The sequence below is a fragment of the Salvelinus fontinalis genome, chromosome 29 (genome assembly GCF_029448725.1).
Source record: "Salvelinus fontinalis isolate EN_2023a chromosome 29, ASM2944872v1, whole genome shotgun sequence".
Lineage (NCBI taxonomy): Eukaryota > Metazoa > Chordata > Actinopteri > Salmoniformes > Salmonidae > Salvelinus > Salvelinus fontinalis.
The window spans coordinates 41031329-41053825 of record NC_074693.1 but is presented as its reverse complement, the minus strand read 5'-3'; the positions used below and the strand labels follow the sequence as shown (position 1 = coordinate 41053825).

Sequence of the window (22497 nt, the reverse complement as noted above, 5' to 3'; positions counted from 1 at the left end):
AATCTTCAGCAGCAAAGAACCTCATTAAAAACCAGAGGGTGTAGCATTCACATAGAAAAATATGTGCTCTATGTACAAATATGCAAGTGAAATCAGTTTTAAAAAAAGACACGAAAATGAACATAGGGAGAACTGTGAATACAGCCAATTTGTGCAATGTACTGTAACTTAGGCTACACTAGCCATCTCTGTTAGGCTACACTAGCCAGCTCTGTTAGGCTACACTAGCCAGCTCTGTTAGGCTACACTAGCCAGCTCTGTTAGGCTACACTAGCCAGCTCTGTTAGGCTACACTAGCCAGCTCTGTTAGGCTACACTAGCCAGCTCTGTTAGGCTACACTAGCCAGCTCTGTTAGGCTACACTAGCCAGCTCTGTTAGGCTACACTAGCCAGCTCTGTTAGGCTACACTAGCCAGCTCTGTGAGGCTACACTAGCCAGCTCTGTGAGGCTACACTAGCCAGCTCTGTGAGGCTACACTAGCCAGCTCTGTTAGGCTACACTAGCCAGCTCTGTTAGGCTAAACTAGCCAACTCTGTTAGGCTACACTAGCCAGCTCTGTTAGGTTACACTAGCCAGCTCTGTTAGGCTACACTAGCCAGCTCTGTTAGGCTACACTAGCCAGCTCTGTTAGGCTACACTAGCCAGCTCTGTTAGGCTACACTAGCCAGCTCTGTTAGGCTACACTAGCCAACTCTGTTAGGCTACACTAGCCAGCTCTGTTAGGCTACACTAGCCAACTCTGTTAGGCTACACTAGCCAGCTCTGTTAGGCTACACTAGCCAACTCTGTTAGGCTACACTAGCCAGCTCTGTGAGGCTACACTAGCCAGCTCTGTTAGGCTACACTAGCCAGCTCTGTGAGGCTACACTAGCCAGCTCTGTGAGGCTACACTAGCCAGCTCTGTTAGGCTACACTAGCCAGCTCTGTTAGGCTACACTAGCCAGCTCTGTTAGGCTACACTAGCCAGCTCTGTTAGGCTACACTAGCCAGCTCTGTTAGGCTACACTAGCCAGCTCTGTTAGGCTACACTAGCCAGCTCTGTTAGGCTACACTAGCCAGCTCTGTTAGGTTACACTAGCCAGCTCTGTTAGGCTACACTAGCCAGCTCTGTTAGGCTACACTAGCCAGCTCTGTTAGGCTACACTAGCCAGCTCTGTTAGGCTACACTAGCCAGCTCTGTTAGGCTACACTAGCCAGCTCTGTTAGGCTACACTAGCCAGCTCTGTTAGGCTACACTAGCCAGCTCTGTTAGGCTACACTAGCCAACTCTGTTAGGCTACACTAGCCAGCTCTGTTAGGCTACACTAGCCAACTCTGTTAGGCTACACTAGCCAGCTCTGTTAGGCTACACTAGCCAGCTCTGTTAGGCTACACTAGCCAGCTCTGTTAGGCTACACTAGCCAGCTCTGTTAGGCTACACTAGCCAGCTCTGTGAGGCTACACTAGCCAGCTCTGTTAGGCTACACTAGCCAGCTCTGTTAGGCTACACTAGCCAGCTCTGTTAGGCTACACTAGCCAGCTCTGTTAGGCTACACTAGCCAACTCTGTTAGGCTACACTAGCCAGCTCTGTTAGGCTACACTAGCCAACTCTGTGAGGCTACACTAGCCAGCTCTGTTAGGCTACACTAGCCAGCTCTGCTAGGCTACACTAGCCAACTCTGCGAGGCTACACTAGCCAACTCTGTTAGGCTACACTAGCCAACTCTGTTAGGCTACACTAGCCAACTCTGTTAGGCTACACTAGCCAACTCAGCTCTATTGCTAGTCCGTACAATAACAGAAGCAAGATAATCTTGCCAGCTGGCTGACTAATACAGAATGGTCCGCTTGGTTGACACTAGACAGGACTGGCATCACGTCAAGGAAGTCCAATGATACAAGCTGAGGTAATGGTGAAGGAATCCTAACGCTACAGATCACTAGCCTGCTCTTCGTTTTGGCAAGGAGTACTCATTTAGCTAATGTTAATGAATCACCATTAGGAAATAGAGAGTGTTAGCCTGTTTGTAATCGCCTGGGTCTGCTGCACACCGCAAGACTGCGTTTGCCTGCTGAGCTAAAGCCTAGGCATTGAATTCACTCAACGAGCTGACATAACTCTTCAGGCCTCAGTGTTTTCATTTTGACTATTGCGTTGGTGTACATTGTACCCGGCAAGCTAAACCAAGCGCAAGTATTAGAAAGTATTTAAACCCAGGTGGGACTATGTGTGAGTTTGACTATAGTGCGTGGCTTTCATGCACAGGTATATAGAATACAGTACAGTGAGTGCACACTGCATGTGAATACTGACCAGGCTAGAGTTTAGGAAGGTTGTGACATTGAAGACTTTGTCCAGGCGCATGGCAGAGTAAATGCCTCTGTTCTCCTTGCAATTACTGAGAGAGGAGAACGAGAGAGGGAGAAAAGAGAGAGAATTCAACATCATCACATGTCCATTCATACATTTTTTTTGGTTAGCTTGCTCTCTCGGCCGCCATCTGGTGAATACGTTTGGAACCTCATACACTCTCCTTAACTCTGTATTGCTGCCTTCCAGTCATGTTATAATCAGTGTACTCACAAGTCACTCATTGTGTCACGCCCTGATTTTTGTTATATTTGCTTTCTTTATTATTTGGTTAGGTCAGGGTGTGACAAGGGGTGGTTTGTTTAGTTTTTGTATTGTCTGGGGTTTTTTTGTCTTGTCTAGGGTTTTTTGTTATCTATGGGGATTTTGTATTGTCTAGGGGTTGTAGGTTTATGGTGGCCTGACTGGGTTCCCAATCAGAGACAGCTGTTTATCATTGTCTCTGATTTCGGAGCCTATTTGGGTTGCCATTTTCCATGTTGGTTTGGTGGGTAGTTGTCCATGTTTAGTTGCCTGTGAGCACTACGTTGGCGTCACGTTTCGGTTGTTATTTTGTTAGTTTGTTAAGTGTTCTTCGTTGAATTAAATGATCTATTCCAGAATCGCAGCCCCTCTGTCCAGTGGCGCCCTCTACGAGGGTCCTCCTCTCCTTCTCCCGACAACAATCGTGACAGAACTACCCACCAAAAAAGGACCAAGCAGCGTGGAGGAGAGGACTGGACATGGGAGGACATCCTGGACGGCAAGGGATCCTACACATGGGAGGAGATCCTGGCTAGAAGGGATCGCCTCCCATGGGAACAGGCGGAGGCAGCCAGGAGAGCGGAGGCAGCAGGAAAGGGGAACCAGCGGTACGAGGGAACACGGCTGGCAAGGAAGCCCGAGAGGCAGCCCCCCAATTTTTTGGGGGGGGAGGGACACGGGGAGTGTGTCAGAGTCAGGTTGGAGACCTGAGCCAACTCCCCGTGCTTACCGTGGCGAGCATGGGACTGGTCAGGCCCCGTGCTATGGGGTGATGCTCACGGTGTCAAGGCGTGGCATTCACAGGCCGGTGTGCTCGGTGCCAGCGTCCCGCATTTGTTGGGTGGAAGCTGGCATCCAGCCAGAACAGGTGGGGCCAGCTCTGCGCTCGAGACCGCCGGTACGCCTCCACGGCCCAGTGTATCCGATGCCTCGGCCAAGGACAAGGCCTCATGCATGTCTCCCCAGCCTGGTGAGTCCGGTGCCTGTGCTAAGTCCTAACCCTCCTGCATGTCTCCCCAGCCTGGTGAGTTCGGTGCCTTCTCCCAGAGCCAGGCCTCCTGTGTGTCTCTCTATTCCAGTGATGATCCATGGCACGAAGCCTCCAGCGATGATCCATGGCACGAGGCCTCCAACGAAGGCCGTCAGTCCGGAGCCTCCAGCGACGCCCTCCTGTCCGGAGCCGCCAGAGTCGCCCTCCTGTCCGGAGCCGCCAGAGTCGCCCTCCTGTCCGGAGCCGCCAGAGTCGCCCTCCTGTCCGGAGCCGCCAGAGTCGCCCTCCTGTCCGGAGCCGCCGCGAGGGTCCCCAGACCGGGGTCGGCGGCGAGGGTCCCCGCTCTAGAGGCGCCACCAAAGTTGGCCAAGCCAGAGGTGGAGCGGGGTCTGCGTCCCTCACCAGAGCCGTCACCGCGGGGAGATGCCCACCCAGACCCTCCCATATAGGTTTAGGTTTGCGACCGGGAGTCCGTGCCTTTGGGGGGGGTACTGTCACACCCTGACTTTAGTTATATTTGCTTTCTTTATTATTTGGTTAGGTCAGGGTGTGACAAGGGGTGGTTTGTTTAGTTTTTGTATTGTCTAGGTTTTTTTATCTTGTCTAGGGTTTTTTGTTATCTATGGGGCTTTTGTATTGTCTAGGGGTTGTAGGTTTATGGTGGCCTGAGTGGGTTCCCAATCAGAGACAGCTGTTTATCATTGTCTCTGATTGGGGAGCCTATTTAGGTTGCCATTTTCCATGTTGGTTTGGTGGGTAGTTGTCCATGTTTAGTTGCCTGTGAGCACTACGTTGGCGCCACGTTTAGTTTGTTAAGTGTTCTTCGTTTAATTAAATGATGTATTCCAATCGCGCTACACCTTGGTCCACTCCTTTAAACGGCCGTGACACATAGAGCTTTTCCATAGCAATAAATCAAGTCAGCATGGCCAACGTTTCCCATTTGTACACATTCAAGTGTCACACGCAAGGGTAAAGTAATAGTAAAGGAATTTCTATGGTCATGTCTGTACACATTATCTCATGGGTCACTTTTTGACTAGGCAGGAGTAGCTGAGGCAACTATACTATATTTAAGCAAATATAGTAAGTGTATAGAACAAGGCAGTTAACCCACTGTTCCTAAGCCATCATTGAAAATAAGAATTTGTTCTTAACTGACTTGCTTCAAGTAAATATTGTCATATATCCCATGGCTTTCAGCCAATCAGCAACTTGGGCTCGAACAACCCTGTTTCTAATAGAGAATACAATGTGATGCTCTTACAACACAGATTCGCTGCCTGTTCTAATCGAGAGATGATGAAAGTTGATGAAATCTAGGCCGGAAAGAAACCTCAAGCATTAAATCCCTCTCCCTAGTTTCAATCTTCTAAATCATTTACCAAGCAATGTCAGAGAGAATGTTGACATGGGCATCCTGTGACATTTATTCCAGTCAAACAATACCACAAAACAGAAATAGCTAGTGTTATCATCTAGTTCTATTCATAAGTAATCAATATAGTTCTCCAGCAGGTCTACGTCAAACATAAACCATCACTAGAACACACAGATGAATCCTCAACAGGAAGTGGTACATACATCCTGTAAAGTATTACCTGTAGAGACTCTCCACTGTGAGATCCAGGTCTGAGTCGTTGTACATGTACCCTGGGATGAAGTTCCTCCACTCAGGGTTCACCAGGTGAGGAGTGTCCAAAACCTGGGACACAGATGACTAGTAAGACCATCATTCAGTTTCTCAACCATTATTATACAGCGAGACCCTTTACGATACCTAGACAGTCTCACATGAAGAGTTATCACATCATAACTTGCCTTGAAGAGCTGCTTGGTGTGGAAGGGCTCGCAGACCAGCTTCTCCACGTTGCCCCCGACCAGAAAGGTGGCGGTCACCACTCCCATCAGTATCCAGGAGAAGAGGAAGCTGAAGCCCACACCGCTGTGGAGAGACACGCATTGATAGATAGATAGACAGATACACAGGCAACCAGCCAGTCAGCCAGCCAGCCAGCCAGAGACAGCCTGTCAGCTGGCCAGAATTTAAATTTATTTTTGTTTTACCAAGTAAGTTGACTGAGAACACATTCTCATTTACAGCAACGACCTGGGGAATAGTTACAGGGGAGAGGAGGGTGGATGAATGAGCCAATTGTACAGCCTGCCAGCCTACTACTCACGCCATGAGCAGGGTGCCGCCGGTGTTGGAGACACAGCCCCGTGTGGTGGGGGAGGCGTGCTTGTCATATCCTATGGTGCCACACAGTATGGCCAGGAAGTTGAAAGCAAGGATGAGAACCACCATGCAGCACAGGCCAATACAGCAAATCCACCTGTAGAGGAACCCTGGAGTCAGTACACCATAACAAGTAACAACCAACCACTACGTTAGGATAACGATGGAGCTACAGACTATGTCTATGTCGCCGGGTAGAAGTCTGCACGGTACTGATTTCTTCATCCCGCTCCAGAAGCTTTTCATACCGCACCTGCCGGCTCCTGCTAACTTCTTGTCCGACTCCCATCCGCTCCCACAAGAGCTGGTCCCAAACCTGACCATAGTCCCGCAATGTTATTTTAGGTGTATGTGATGCTGCTAGCTTTGCAGCCCCGGTCTCAGCAATCTTGCCACCTTAAGCCCGATCAAAATGCAAAAATAGCCTAATAAATAGGTTAAATTACCAGAGATTCACACTAGGCCAATTATATTACGCTATTGGTATTTTTGGGCGATATCAGCCAATAGGCTAGACCTATTAGAGAGCAGAGTTGGGGTGAAATAAGAATAGGAGCGCACCAGACTTAAGCGACGTTTTGCATAACTTTTAGGAGCGGCATGATTTGCAGACAGAGTAAAAATAAATGTGTTGTCCATGTTTCTTTCCAGTCAATGTCGGAGCATAAACTATAGCCTATCCTATTTAGGAAGATCATTTCCTTGGAACGACAACTGCCCCGTGGCCCGTACTTCTCCGGCCCATGCAGCCTACAGGCTATTTATTGAGACCACACATTGGGTATACGCGCAGTTGATCTCGCACACACAACAAAAGAGAGGAGGGGTAGGCTATTGAACTTGAAGCAACAAAAATTGGACTATTCATTTGTGAATATTGCGACCAATAGGTGCTCTTAATAGGCTACAATATATACAGATTTGCAGGCATAGACAAATGTGTTATCAATAGGGTATTTATTTCCAGTCAACGTCGGAGCTACAGCCTACGATTAGGAAGTACATTTCTCCGCACATGCAGCCTACGTCATTGGTGCCACACATAGGCACATTTCATCTCGCACGCCCAACAAAAGAGAGGAGAGGTAGGCTGAACTTGAAGCAGCAACAAAAATATTTTCATCCCAAGTTGTCTGTCTGACCGCCCGCGGCATGAAAAACGCAGGCTGCATCACAATGCTCTCTGTCGCGGCCTGAAGGTTCCACGGGCAACCCGCGGCAACGCGGCTCCCTATCTCAGGGCTCAATCAAATGTAAAGTGTGTAATAATCACAGCTGGTCAAAGAGGGCAACACAGGAGGCCATGTATGGGTGGTCAGGTCCAGGGTATACTTAACAGATAACTGACTGAACAAACTCCTGACTCATTATTACATTATGTCACAGTGACCTCTGCTGCTTGAAATGATGAAATAACCCCAGACGATATTCAGTAAAAACAGACCTTTATTTAACTCTTGGGCTCATCATGGGGCCCTGGCCAAAAGTAGTACACTATATAGGGAATAGGGTACCGTTTGGGACACCCAGTTTGTGAATCGAGGCCCAGTTCCTGATTGTACCTGTAGAAGTCTATCTGGTCGATCTCGGGGTAGGAGTCTTCTATCTTGGAGTGTGTGTGACTAATGAAGTTGGTGAAGTTGGCCATAGTGCTGTGTACAGGGAACACCTTGGAGAAGCTGCTGATGTTGGTGCCGATGATGTCCAACATGCCCCGGGCTCCTGGGAGAGAGGGAGGGAGAGGCATTGGTGTAATAATGGAGTATTACAACCTTATATTTTGGGGTACTGGGGTAAGACAGTTCAGGTGTAGGTCATTATTTGGAATATGGCAATTGGTCTTATTGGGCTTTACCTTCAATGAGTATTCATACCATACTGAACATGACTGATTTGGTAATGCAAAGTTGAACACTCAAAATGATATAACCCTTCATATAGTTTTTTAGGAGCATTACATGAGGTTAAAGAGATGCCACTCACCCTCGACTACGTTCCTCATCTGGTCACTCACCATGCCTGGAGTGTCATTAAATGAGGAGTAGCCCTGTTTGGAGAAGAAAGTACAGATGTGGGATCTTAATTTGATGACCCTGTTGTTGCAGGAAAAATGCAAACCTGTAGTGTATTTGAGGTTTAAAAAGGCTTCTAAAGTTTGTAATTTCCACTTTAAAATGTTAGACTTGACTTGCCCTAACTAAAAATGTATCAACCCCAACAAAACTGTTAATTCATTATAATCCACACAATACTTCACATTTCCTGTTGCTGCAGGATTATTTTCCTGCCGTGAGAAACTGGTCATTAAGATCCCCCATCCATAGAAAGGCACGTTTGCTTTGATGATACAGTATCACAAATACTATTTAAAAAATCTCACAACTTCAAATTTTACCCGAAAGCTTTTTGCGACATTTCTAGACTCACCTTTTGAATGATATTGCTGAGGTCCGTTTTCATCAATTGATTCACACTTTCCAGCTGATTGTTCACATCAGGTAACTGCAGCACATCACAGACAGCACACGCTTACAACGTGATTTTCCTCAGGCAGAGCAGCGCACACAGCGCGCAAAAACACATTTTAAATAGACCGGATGGCAAATAGTATCTTGCTATATAAATCAAAATATTACTGTATGACTATTATTATCGTCTTCAATAAAGTGTGCCAGCATACCCGGGTGAAGTTGGCGCTGACGTGGAGCTGTGCCAGGGAGCTGCGGATGGAGCGGCAGAGCTGGGCGGTGGTGGCGTCCGAGTCCTCGTCGCTGCAGCCCGGGTCGTTGAGGGTTCTATTGAGGCTGAAGCGCACCAGGCTCAGGTTGAAGTGGAGCTTCCCTGTCGCCTCCTGGAGAACCTCCAGAGACATACTCACGTTCTCCAGGGCGTCTTTGGTCTCCCGCATGGCTTGGGATGGTGACGGGGTAGGATGGAGAGGTGGTAAGTGTGTGTGAGAGTGCAGTATAGACACACACAAATGTACATGGCCTATTCACAAAAACACTCAATGTACGCACACGCAAGTACACACACACAAACCAAATACACACACACATGCACAGCCATACCCTAGCCGTGATTATACACAACAAAACACACACACATTCACACAGGGGCAGCAATTACAATTGAACAGCTGAACAATAGTTGCAGGTTCAATCCACTGTTGGAGCAAGATTGGAACTTGGAAGGCCATAAACTTAATATATTCATTATGAGTCATAATTAAGATGGCACGCAAGGTAAGTTTGTACAGTTCCAAATACAGTGGCAAGAAAAAGTATGTGAACACTTTGGAAATACTTGGATTTCTGCATAAATTGGTCATAACATTGGATCTGATCTTCATCTAGGTCACAACAATAGACAAACACAGTCTGCTTAAACTAATAACACACAAATAATTATATGTTTTCATGTCTTTATTGAACACACTGTGTAGACATTCACAGTGCAGGGTGGGAAAAGTATGTGAACCCTTGGATTTAATAACTGGTTGATCCTCCTTTGGCAGCAATAACCTCAACCAAACGTTTTCTGTAGTTGCGGATCAGACCTGCACAACGGTCAGGAGGAATTTTGGACCATTCCTCTTTACAAAACTGTTTCAGTTCAGCAATATTCTGGGGATGTCTGGTGTGAACTGCTCTCTTGAGATCATGCCACAGCATCTCAATCGGGTTGAGGTCAGGACTCTTGACTGGGCCACCACTCCAGAAGGCGTATTTTCTTCTGTTGAAGCCATTCTGTTGTTGATTTACTTCTGTGTTTTGGGTTGTTGTCCTGTTGCATCACCCAACTTCTGTTGAGCTTCAATTGGCGGACAGACAGCCTTACATTCTCCTGCAAAATGTCTTGAAAAACTTGGGAATTAATTTTTCAGCAAAGCAGCCCCAAACCATGATGCTCCCTCCACCATACTTTACAGTTGGGGTGAGGTTTTGATGTTGGTGTACTGTGCCTTTTTTTCTCCACACATAGTGTTGTGCGTTCCTTCCAAACAACTCAACTGTAGTTTCATCTGTGCACAGAATAGTTTGCCAGTAGCCCTGTGGAACATCCAGGTGCACTTTTGCAAACTTCAGACGTGCAGCAATGTTTTTTTTGGACAGCAGTGGCTTCTTCCGTGTTGTCCTCCCATGAACACAATTCTTGTTTAGTGTTTTACGTATCGTAAATCCGTCAATAGAGATGTTAGCATGTTCCTGAGATTTCTGTAAGTCTTTAGCTGACACTAGGATTTTTCTTAACCTCATTGATCGTTCTGCGCTGTGCTCTTGCAGTTATCTTTGCAGGACGGACAGGACTCTCCTAGGGAGAGTAGCAACAGTGCTGAACTTTCTCCATTTGTAGACAATTTGTCTTACCGTGGACTGATGAACATCAAGGCTTTTAGAGATACTTTTGTAACCCTTTCCAGTTTTATGCAAGTCAACAATTCTTCTGAGATCTCTTTTGTTCGAGGCATGGTTCACATCAGGCAATGCTTCTTGTGAACAGCAAACTCAAATTTTGTGAGTGTTTTTTTATAGGGCTCTAAACAACATCTCCAATTTCTTCTCATTGATTGGACTCCAGGTTAGCTGACTCTTGACTCCAATTAGCTTTTGGAGAAGTCATTAGCCTATGGGTTCACATACTTTTTCCAACTTACACTGTGAATGTTTAAATGATATATTCAATATAGACAAGAAAAATACAATAATGTGTGTGTTATTAGTTTAAGCACACTGTGTTTGTCTATTGTTGTGACTTAGATGAAGATCAGATCAAATTTGATGACCAATTTATGCAGAAATCCAGGTAATTCCAAACTTTTTCTTGTACACAGGCTTGGCACAGGATAAATCACAAGGATGTCTTGTGATTTAGCCTGGTCCCAGATCTGTTTGTGCTGTCTTGCCATCTCCTATGGCCATTGTCATACCAATGGTACAAACTGATCTTGGACCAGGCTACAATTGGCTCAAGAGCCAGGAATACCACAAGGGGACCAATCACAAGAGTGACACCAGGTCAACGACTCAAGGTTACAAGGTCAGGGATCACAAGGTCAGGGTTTATTTACTGTTACCTTTAATGGCCCTCTCCACTTTGACTTTATGACAAAAAGTAAAAAGGAAAGAAAAGGATGTCTACTTAAGACATTAAAGTCGTAGTACGCCATGTTACGAGCTAAGTAACAAGATCTTTCTATAAGAACTACAATACTACTCTATATTGTATATATACAGTGCATTCGGAAAGTATTCAGACCCCTTGATTTTTTCTGTTACAGCCTTATCCTAAAATGGATTTTAAAAAATTACCCTCAATCTAAACACAATACCCCATAATGACGAAATGAAAACAGGTTTTTAGAAACTTCTGCAAATATTTTAAAAATAAAAAACAGAAATATCTTATTTGCACAAGTACTCAGACTCTTTGCTATGAGACTCGAAATTGAGCTCAGGTGCATCCTGTTTCCATTGATCATCTTTGAGATGTTTCTACAACTTAATTGGAGTCCACTTGTGGTAAATTCAATTGAATTGACATGATTTGGAAAGGCACACACTTGTCTATATAAGTCCCAAAGTTGACAGTGCATGTCAGAGCAAAAACCAAACCATGAGGTTGAAGGAATTGTCCGTAGAACTCAGATACAGGATTGTGTCGAGGCACAGATCTGGGGAAGGGTACCAAAAAATGCCTGCAGAATGAAAGTCCCCAAGAACACAGTGTCCTCCATCATTCTTAAATTGAAGAAGTTTGGAACCACCAAGACTCTTCCTAGAGCTGGCCGCCCGGCCAGACTGAGCAATCGTGACCGGTCACTCTGACAGATCTTCAGAGTCCCTCTGTGGAGATGAGAAAACCTTCCAGAAGGACAACCATCTCTGCAGCACTCCATCAATCATGCCTTTATGGTAAAGTGGCCAGACAGTAAAAGGCACATGACAGCCCACTTGGAGTTTGCCAAAAGGCACCTAAAGGACTCTCAGACCATGAGAAACAAGATTCTCTGGTCTGATGAAACCAAGATTGAACTCTTTGGCCTGAATGCCAAGCGTCACATCTGGAGGAAACCTGGCATCATCCCTACGGTGAAGCATGGTCGTGGCAGCATCATGCTGTGGGGATGTTTTTCAGCGGCAGGGTCTGGGAGACTAGTCAGGTTTGAGGGAAAGATGAACAGAGCAAAATACAGAGTGATCCTTGTTGAAAACCTGCTCCAGAATGCTCAGTCTCTGAATGTCCTTGAGTGGCCCAGCCAGAGCCCGGACTTGAATCCGATCGAAGATCTCTGAAGAGATCTGAAAACAGCTGTGCAGTGACACTCCCCATCCAACCTGACAGAGCTTGAGAGGATCTGCAGAGAAGAATGGGAGAAACTCCCCAAATAAAGGTGTGCCAAGCTTGTAGCATCATACCCAATAAGACTCAAGGCTGTAATGGCTGCCAAATGTGATTCAACAAAGTACTGAGTAAAGGGTCTGAATACTTATGTAAATGTGATAATTCCATTTTTTTTTTGTGTAATAGATAAAAAAAATTAAACGCTGTTTTTGCTTTGTCATTATGGGGTATTGTGTGTAGATTGATGAGGGGGAAAAAACAAATTAATCAATTTTAGAATAAGGCTGTAACATAACAAAATGTGGAAAAGTCAAGGGGTCTGCATACTTTCCGAATACACTGTATATATACACTGAGTGTACAAAACCTTAGGAACACCTTCCTAATACTGAGTTGCACCCCCTTTTGCCCTCAGAACAGCCTCAGTTCGTCAGGGCATGTCCTCTAAAATGTGTCGAAAGCGTTCCACAGGGATGCTGGATTTCTTTATAATAACAGCTTCATCTCAATTCTAGTCAGGTTTTAGAGCCAAGCATAGTACAATTACTGTGGTAACTAAAGCTGTAGGTGATATTGTAGATGCTCAGGACTGTGTTTCCCTTTTTATTGATTTGTCGAAGGTCTTCGACACTGTTGACCATGCCCTGCTGTTGTATAGACTAAGAACGGTTGGTTTAAGTGTTGAAGCATTGGATTGGTTCTGACAGAACACAGTGTGTAGCACAGCAGGGTATGAAAGGAGATTACGAAAGGAGTTGTCCAAGGCTCAATTTTTGGTCCGATCCTTTTTACGGTGTATATCAATTATATAGGGAAGACTGTTGACTGCATTGATAACTTGACCAAGAAACGGAAGTTGAAATTAGATTTTTGTTTTAGGAACAAATCTTGTTCTTCAATGTCAGGCCGAAATAATCTTGTTCAGAGCATTATGGTGATATTGTCTATATGCAGGCATCAGCAAGTACCTTAAAAACTCTGGACACAGTGTATCATGGTGCTTTAAAATGTACCACAAATTCTAGATCACTCACCCATCACTGTGAATTGCATGCTATGGTGCAATGGACCTTTCTCTCCACCAGGAGGCTAAAGCCCTGGTGTACCTTTGTATACAAACCATTGATGGGACAACTCCCTTTGTATCTCTGTTCCTTACTGACCAGATCAGTCACTCGATACAGTCTTTGTTCACAGTCACTGTTGTCCTTGTCTGTTCCTAAGGCTAGAACTGAGATGAGGAAGCCTTATTTTCCCCATAATGCCCCTTCATCCTGGCGCATGCTTCAAATGATATTCAAGTTAAGGAGTTAGTGTCCTTGCCTGTTTTTAAGACTCTGATCGAAGCGACTTGTTTTTGATAGTTGCAGTTATTTTGAATCTTCTACAGTATCTGCAACTTGTGACACTTTGTCTTCTGTGTGTATTTGTATTTTTTTTTGGTAATATTTTATGTACATGCTGCTATTTCCCTGTTCGGCTTTCTTGCATGTCGCCCTCGCAAAATAGTTTTTTTTAACCTCAATTGGTCTTACCTGGTTAAATAAAGGGTAAATAATATCAAATAAAATGATGTTTCGTACACTCAGGCTATTCTTAAAAGATCCTCATAACTTGTGTCCAATTTGAGGACAGCATTTTCAGCGTGGTAGAGAATAACAACAATTACAGCATCGGTCTGAAAGAGGAAAGGATATCATAAGTACAGGACGTACCACCAGCCATACTGAACGCTCCGTCCATTGCAGGACAGACCTCTTTACCCAATTCCTCATGAATCTTCCCTCCAAGCAGAGGACCCACATCTGAGGATGGGGAAATAGAATCATTATGTATTAGGGTTAGGGTCAATTCCATTTGAATTCAGGAAGTAAATAGAAGTTAAAAGTCCAATTTTCTCTCACAGAAAAGCAACGGAGAAGAATTGGAATTGCAGTTGACTTCCTCAATCGACAGAATTGGAATGAAATTGACCACAACTCTGTTATGCATCTACTTCACGTTCGATATGTTGTTAACTTGATATGGCCATAGATTCATAGTTTTGTGCTGTAGACTGAACAGAGACAATATGGAGACGTGGCCTCAGGCACTGTACTTACTATCTAAGTCAGAAATGACTTTGTTCTTGGCAGTGGCGTATTGTGCTATTAGGTAATCAATTTGCTGTGAAAAGAAGAGCAGAATAAAGTTACAGAAATTGAGACACATGAGTCTGTTTTTTTTGTCTGAGATTGTGTTGTTTTTTTGTGTCGAGATTGTGTTACTCTGTCAGTCTCTCTCTATCTCACACATACACACGCACATATTACTTTATGTACGCACGCACCCCTTGAGAAGCATACAATATACATTTAATATAACCATCTCTTACATTCTCTACTTTGTGTGCACACCTACAGAAATACTGTCATTGCAGCGATGGTAAAAAAGCTGTACCGTTGGCGTCTCGTTGGTAAAACTCTGCAGGTCCCTCAGGTTGCTACTGACCAATCTCCTCATGCCTTTGAGCTGAGAGCTCAGGTTCTGGTTAGCTGCATAAGCACACAGTACTCCAGCCCTGCGGACAAACAACAAATACAACCACACAGAATGTTCAAAGAGATATAGGCTAGCACACACTAAAATACGAGCGCTTTAAATATTGTAATCCAGATATTCTAAGCTTTATGGCTGCAATTAAATTTAGAATCGGCTTCCTATTTCGCAACAAAGCCTCCTTCACTCATGCTGCCAAACATACCCTTGTAAAACTGACTATCCTACCGATCTTCGACTTCGGCGATGTCATTTACAAAATAGCCTCCAATTAGCAAATGAGCAAATTGGATGTAGTCTACCACAGTGCCATCTGTTTTGTCACCAAAGCCCCATATACTACCAACCACTGTGATCAGGATGCTCTCGTTGGCTGGCCCTCGCTTCATACTCGTCGCCAAACCCACTGGCTCCAGGTCATCTATAAGTCTATACTAGGTAAAGCCCCACCCACTGCTATATCAGAAACCACCTGTAGCACGCGCTCCAGCAGGTATATTTCACTGGTCACCCCCAAAGTCAACACTTCCTTTGGCCGCCTTTCCCTCCAGTTCTCTGCTGCCAATGACAGGAACGAATTGCAAAAATCACTGAAGCTGGAGTCTTATATCTCCCTCTTTAACTTTAAGCATCAGCTGTCAGAGCAGCTTACTGATCACTGTACCTGTACACAGCCAATCTGTAAGTAGCACACCCAACTACCTCATCCCCATATTGTTACTTATCCTCTTGCTCTTTTGCACCCCAGTATATCTATCTACTTGCATATCATCATCTGCACTCCAGTGTTAATGCTAAATTGTAATTATTTAGCCTATTTATGGCCTATTCGCCTATTCATGGCCTATACATGTACATAGATTTTTATATTGTGTTATTGACTGTACGTTTGTTTATGTGTAACTCTGTGTTGTTGTTTTTGTCCAACTGATTTGCTTTATCTTGGCCAGGTCACAGTTGTAAATGAGAACTTGTTCTCAACTGGCCTACCTGGTTAAATAAAGGTGAACAATTTTTTTTTAATTAAAAATTACACAGGCAGCCCAATTCTGTTATTTTTCCACTAATTGGTCTTTCGACCCATCAGATCAGCTATTTTTCCAATAATTGGGCAAAAGATCAGAATTGGTTGCCTGTGTAAACGCAGTCTATATTTGTTATGATTTTATTGAAAGGCAATTCATGTCAAACATTTGTTCACACCTTCTGTCTATACAGTTATGAATCCTGTACAGACCTCTAATCAGTTTACAAATACCACAAATAATCAATGGAGATGAAACATACTTTGAACTAGGGCATGGAGTCAGCTAATGACTGTACTTGATGTCCTGTCATCTATTGCCTTTATTGCTTTTGATTATTTTGATTATTTGTATGTGTTTTATTCTATGCACCACTTCACACAGAAGTTTGGGGGTGGGGGGATATTAAGTTGTTTGGATATGAATGTCCATATCTCCTTGGCCACATAGCCAACCATTATGACATCACCTGCTTCAGAATGCCGGTTCGCCAAATCAAGCTTCGTTCGCCGTAGAAACCGTCAATAACATTCTAAAATCCACAACATTCTAGAAACAGAATCAACATTCCGCCCATAAACACTTTCACCTTCTGAGAAGACAGGTTATTTTGAGACAATCTGTGTACCTTTTTATTGCTAAAATGTCGCTGCATCTGTATAATGATGGCTACGAGTCTGACTCCAACTATCAGTCTGACCAGGGCTACGACTCAGGCTTTGAATCTGAATTGGAGTCAGAAGGTGCGTTAGAAGAGTCCAGAGAAGTGGGCCTCTTCATAGAGCCCACACCCTCCTCATCCTCAGATCAAGATCAGGTCCGTGAAGTCCCAGTGGCCAGGACCCATGCCCCGAGGGCCCTGGCCAGAGCCCCTGTGGACCTGGAGGTCATGGTGGGTGAGCACAATGAGAGTCTCCAGAGCTCCAGCCCTGAGATCACCAGAGCACCTGTCTGTCTCATACTTGCCCCTCAGGTGGTTCCATCATGGGTCACCTGGTTTAGAAGCAGAGAGGCAGAACCAGAAAGCACTCACTCAGCCAGTTCTTTGAGTAATGGTGAGTATCAAATTCCAAGTTTATTAGGAAAACATCATCACATAGAACGTTTTTGAAGACAAATGGTGTCTTTTAGTGTTTTACTGATTGTGTGTATTGTCTTTCATTTCGTAGATTATAATGGTTTAGACGTGAAGCATCAAGAGTCTCCCGTAAGTAATCCAGAGGACCAGAGGGTCCCACTCACCAAGAGAATGAGAGGATCAGAGGACTATGACAGTTTCCTGATCCCTAGGTTGCCACCATGGGTCACATTTAAGAGGACCAGGGAGTCCGGCCCTTCTAGCAGCCCAGGCTGTTTCCAGCTAGAAGGCTCATCATGGAAGAAATGGAAGAGGTAGTCTATCTTTTGATCTCTTAATTTTTTTATCTTGTGTTTTTTTCTTTTATATATACAGTACCAGTCAAATGTTTGGACATACCTACTCATTCAAGGGGTTTTCTTCATTGTTCTATTTTCTACATTGTGGAATAATAGTGAAGACATCAAAACTATGAAATAGCACATATGGAATCATGTAGTAACCAAGAAAGTGTTAAACAAACGAAAATATATTTAATATTTTAGATTCTTCAAAGTAGCCACCCTTTGCCTTGGTGACTGCTTTGCACACTCTTGGCATTCACTCAACTAGCTTCACCTAGAAAGCTTTTCCAACAGTCTTGAAGGAGTTCCCACATATGCTGAGCACTTGTTGGCTGCTTTTCCCTTCCCTCTGCGGTCCAACTAATCCCAAACCATCTTAATTGGGTTGAGGTCGGGTGATTGTGGAGGCCAGGTCATCTGATGCAGCACTCCATCACTCGCCTTCTTGGTCAAATAGCCCTTACACAGCCTGGAGGTGTGTTTCAGATCATTGTCCTGTTGAAAAACAAATGATAGTCCCACTAAGCGCGAACCAGATGGGATGGCATATATCGCTGCAGAATGCTGTGGTAGCCATGCTGGTTAAGTATGCCTTGAATTCTAAATAAATCACTGACAGTGTCACCAGCAAAGCACTTCATACTTCACGGTAGGAACTACACATGTTGAGATCATCCGTTCACCTACTCTGCGTCTCACAAAGGCACGTCGGTTGGAACCAAAAATCAAAAATTTGGACTCATCAGACCAAAGGACAGATTTCCACCGGTCTAATGTCCATTGCTCATTCCATTGCTAATTTCTTGGCCCAAGCTGTCATGGTTCCACCGGGGCCCTAGAGAATTTCTTTGTTACTCAGGTGTTGCTTATCATTTCATTTCAGCACCTGGGTCCAACCCCACCTCATCACAGCATGTTTCTGCCACAACATTGACCCAGCAGACATCAACCAGATTAGAGGTCATAACCTATCAAGGAGAACTGTTGGGAAGACGGTAAGAACAAATCTACGAGACCCTCCGGGCACTCACCGATTCCTTCCGTCCACGACACGCCCCCAATTCAGGAGGAGCCAATGCCCAAGTCTCATCGCCCAGTGCTACAGGTGTCGCCGTAGTTCCTCCAGGGAACCTGCACCAGGAAGCCAAGATCCCAACCCCTGAGCGGTATGACGGCCACCCGGGAGGATGCAAGGGGTTCCTCACTCAGTGCTCTCTGGTGTTCGAGCTACAGTCTTCCTTGTTCCACACTGATCGGGCCATGATCGCCTACAACATCTCTCTGCTCTCGAGCACGGCCCTGGCGTGGGCAACAGCTTTGTGGGAACAGCAGCCACCATCCTGCAGCTACACATTAGCCTTTACTGCCGAGCTGCGTCAAGTGTTTGTCCACCCAGTCGATGGACGAGAAGCAGCAAGGCGACTGTTCAGACTCCGCCAAGGGGTCCGATCTCCATTCAAGAAGCCAAGAGGTTGAACGCTCGCCAGGCTAGGTGGGCTCTGTTTTTTAACCAGTTCGATTTCACACTAGCCTATCGCCCGGGATCCAAGAATCATAAAGCAGACGCCCTGTCCCGCCAACACGATGTCTCTAACAAGGAGAGGGACCCCGATAACCTGACCCTGGCGGGGGACCCACTAACAGACGTTACATTCCGCGATCAACCTGGTCCCGACTACTACAATGGAGACACTCCTCTAAATTAACTGGGCATCCAGGGGTTAATCGGACACTGGAGTTCCTGAGGTAGAAATTCTGGTGGCCCAACATGATTGAGGATATGAGATCCTTTGCAGCCTTTTCCATCTGTGCCCAAAGCAAGTCTTCACATCAGCCACCAGCCGGGTTGCTCCAACCTCTACCCATCCCCAGCCGGTCCTGGTCTCATCTGTTGGTAGAATTTATCATTGGCCTACCGCCATCTCAGGGGCTTACCACTATCCTGATGGTCATCAATCAGTTCTCCAAGGCAGGCCATTTCATCGTCTTACCCAAGTTGCCATCAGCGAAAGAGACCGCTGATCATATGACCCATGTCTTTCGACTACACAGACTTCCCCAGGATATTGTCTCAGGTCGGGTGCCCCAGTTCGTCGCACCGTATTTGAAGGCCTTGTGCTCTTTGTTGTGGGCATCAGTGAGTCTCTCCCCGGGGTTCACCCACAGTCAAACTGAGCGGGCCAACCAGGAGCTCGGGAAGTTCCTTCGCTGCTTCGTCTCCACTCAGGCCAGCAACTGGAGCAGGTTCCTTGTCTGGACAGAGTATGCTCATAACCTCCCCCCCGAACAAGAGGCTGAAGAGGGGGTGCCATCAGCCGAGGCGTTCCTTCGATGATGTCGTCGCACCTGGATCAGAGCGTGATCCTCCTTGCCCGACATCATCAGGCAAACTGGCACTGAAGAACTTTTCGGCTCCTCCGTCCAGGTCAACGGGTGTGGCTGTCCACCCGTGATCTTCCCTTAAAGGTGGATTCACAGAAGCTCGCTCCTCGCTACATAGGACCCTTCAATATCCTGAGTCGCATCAACTTGGTTACCTATCGTCTCCAGCTTCCCAGGTCCACGAGGGTCTGTCCGTCCTTCCATGTCTCCCGTCTCAAGCTGGGAATGACTAATCCTCTCCTCTCACACCTGCTCCTCTGCCACCTCGACTTGTAGATGGCCCCCCGGCCTACACTGTCTGGCATCTGTTGGAGGCTCGCCGGCTCCAACGGACCCTGCAGTACCTGGTGGACTGGGAGGGCTACGGTCCCGAGGAGCAGGCGTGGGTGCCGTCCCGAGACATCCTGGATCCGGGTCTGGTGATTACATAGAGGTCGTCAGGGCTCAGCGGCTGGAGCCACTCCTAGAGGGGGCAGGGGTACTGTCATGATTCCTCCTGGCTGCAGAGACCGCCCTAGATACTTCGTTACTCAGGTGCTGCTTATAATTTCATTATGATTTCTCTTTTAAAAGAGGTGTGTTTTCTGTCCTTGTTTGCAGAAGCTTGATTTTGGTTGCCCTGTGTGTTTGTCGCCTGAGTAAGTTTCTAGTCCTAGTGTTTGTTGTTTTTTCAGTATTACTGTGATCCTTCTGTTACCTTTTTTTTCAGTAAAGTATTTACATTATCCTAAACCATTGATTCCTTGTCTGGTCCATTCGCTGCACCTGGGTCCAACCCCACCTCATCACAAAAGCAAGTCTCTCTTTATTATTGGTGTCCTTCAGTAGTGGGTTCTTTGCAGCAATTCGACCATGAAGGCCTGATTTTCGCAGTCTCCTCTGAACAGTTGATGTTTATGTGTCTGTTATTTGAACTCTGACGCATTAATTTGGGCTGCAATTTCTCAGGCTGGTAACTAATGAACTTGGTTTCTTTGCAGCAGAGGTAACTTTGGGTCTTCCTTTCCTGCGGCGGTCCTCATGAAAGCCAGTTCTCATGAGAGCCAGCTTGATGGTTTTTGCAACTTCACTTGAAGAAACTTTAAAAGTTCTTGACATTTTCTGGATTGACTGACCTTCATGTCTTAAAGTAATGATGGCCTGTCATTTCTCTTTATATTTGAGCTGTTCTTGCCATAATATGGACTTGGTCATTTATCAAATAGGGCTATCTTCTGTATGCCACCCTTACCCTGTCACAACACAACTGATTGGCTCAAATGCGAAGGAAATAAATCCCACAAATTAACTTTTAATTGAAATGCATTCCAGGTGACTACCTCATGAAGCTGGTTGAGAGAATGCCAAGCGTGTGCAAAGCTGTCATCAAGGCAAAGGGTGGCTATTTTGAAGAATCTCAAATATAAAATATATTTTGATTTGTTTAACACTTTTTTTGGTTACATGATTCCATTTTTGTTATTTCATAGTTTTGATGTCTTCACTATTCTACAATGTAGAAAATAGTAAAAATAAAGAAACCCCCGAATGAGTAGGTGTGTCCACTTTCGACTGGTACTGTATATATTTTTTTGTGTCCTAGGGAGACTTGACAGGTACTTAAAATCAAATGTATTATTAGGTCAGTTGAGGAGAGTGACATTGCCATTGTCCCAAATGTGACAAGGCCCAAGTATAGGAGAACATGGGAATCAAACCTTTGCCCAGGACGTTCTGAGTCCGAGGGAACCAATCAGAAGAGACAGAGGGTCTGATGAGGACACTGACTCAACTCAACTGATGTCAACCAATCTCAACTGACCTTTAATTGCATTTTGTATCAGTTCTAAAATAAATGTACTGTTTTTTTCCGATATTAATAGAAAATAAAAATGTTTTAGATCTGCGATCTGATTTGTCCTTATCCTTATCTGTCTTACTTAAGATTTCAAAACATATATAAACAACATGTAAAGTGTTGGACTCATGTTTCAAGACCTGAAAGAAAAAATCTATATGCACAAAAAGCATATTTTTCTTCAATTATGTGCAAAAATGTGTTTACATCCCTGTTATTGAGCATTTCTCGTTTGCCAAGATTATCCATCCACCTGACAGGTGTGGCATATCAAGAAGCTGATTAAACAACATGATCTTAACACAGGTACACCTTGTGCTGGGGACAATAAAAGGCCACTCTAAAATGTGCCGTTTTTTCACAGCCATTGAGTGCGACAACATTACACAGGCCACAATCAACAGCCTGATAAAGTCGATGCGAAGGAGATGTGTCGCGCTGCATGAGGCAAATGGTGGTCACACCAGATACTGACTGGTCTTCTGATCCATGCCCCTACCTTTTCTTTTAAGGTATATGTGACCAACAGATGCATATTTGTTGTCACGTCCTGACCAGAGTTCTTATGTGTTGTGCTTGTTTTAGTGTTGGTCAGGACGTGAGCTGGGTGGGCATTCTATGTTGTGTGTCTAGTTTGTCTGTTTCTGTGTTCAGCCTAATATGGTTCTCAATCAGAGGCAGCTGTCAATCGTTGTACCTGATTGAGAATCCTATATAGGTGGCTTGTTTTGTGTTGGGGATTTGTGGGTGGTTGTTTCCTGTGTCAGTGTTTGTTTTTAAATCATGGAAACTTACCACGCTGTACATTGGTCCTCCGATCCTTCTCGCCTCTCCTCCTCTGAGGAGGAGGAAGAGCTAGACTGCCGTTACATTTGTATTCCCAGTCATATGACATCCACAGATTAGGGCCTAATACATTTATTTCAATTGACTGATTTCCTCATATGAGCTGTAACTCAGTAAAATCTTTGAAACTGTTGCATGTTGCGTTTATATTTCTGTACAGTGTAAACGACACCAAATTGTACCTAATAAATGTATCTTTATATTTGAGCTGTTCTTGCCATAATATGGAATGCATTCCAGGTGACGACGATCTGCCCATCTATGCCAATTCACGAAA

General features: G+C 45.1%; 1 protein-coding gene across 18 annotated transcripts in view; it reads right to left on the bottom strand.

Moving 5' to 3' along the window:
- The window catches only part of LOC129827983 (prominin-1-A-like), a 115859-nt gene that overhangs the window by 24741 nt on the left and 68621 nt on the right, over nt 1-22497 (bottom strand). For 12 of the 18 annotated variants that reach the window (XM_055889338.1, XM_055889344.1, XM_055889345.1 and 9 more), the window contains 12 exons: nt 14610-14730; nt 14273-14336; nt 13886-13975; nt 10903-10926; nt 8506-8735; nt 8253-8327; nt 7809-7872; nt 7388-7547; nt 5770-5922; nt 5408-5531; nt 5188-5291; nt 2296-2380 (listed from right to left, as the gene is read on the bottom strand). In XM_055889338.1, the coding sequence (XP_055745313.1) occupies nt 2296-2380; nt 5188-5291; nt 5408-5531; nt 5770-5922; nt 7388-7547; nt 7809-7872; nt 8253-8327; nt 8506-8735; nt 10903-10926; nt 13886-13975; nt 14273-14336; nt 14610-14730 (1294 nt within the window). The remainder of the gene's footprint in view (nt 1-2295; nt 2381-5187; nt 5292-5407; nt 5532-5769; nt 5923-7387; nt 7548-7808; nt 7873-8252; nt 8328-8505; nt 8736-10902; nt 10927-13885; nt 13976-14272; nt 14337-14609; nt 14731-22497) is intronic. The other 6 variants (XM_055889340.1, XM_055889343.1, XM_055889350.1 and 3 more) reach the window with 1 other exon arrangement.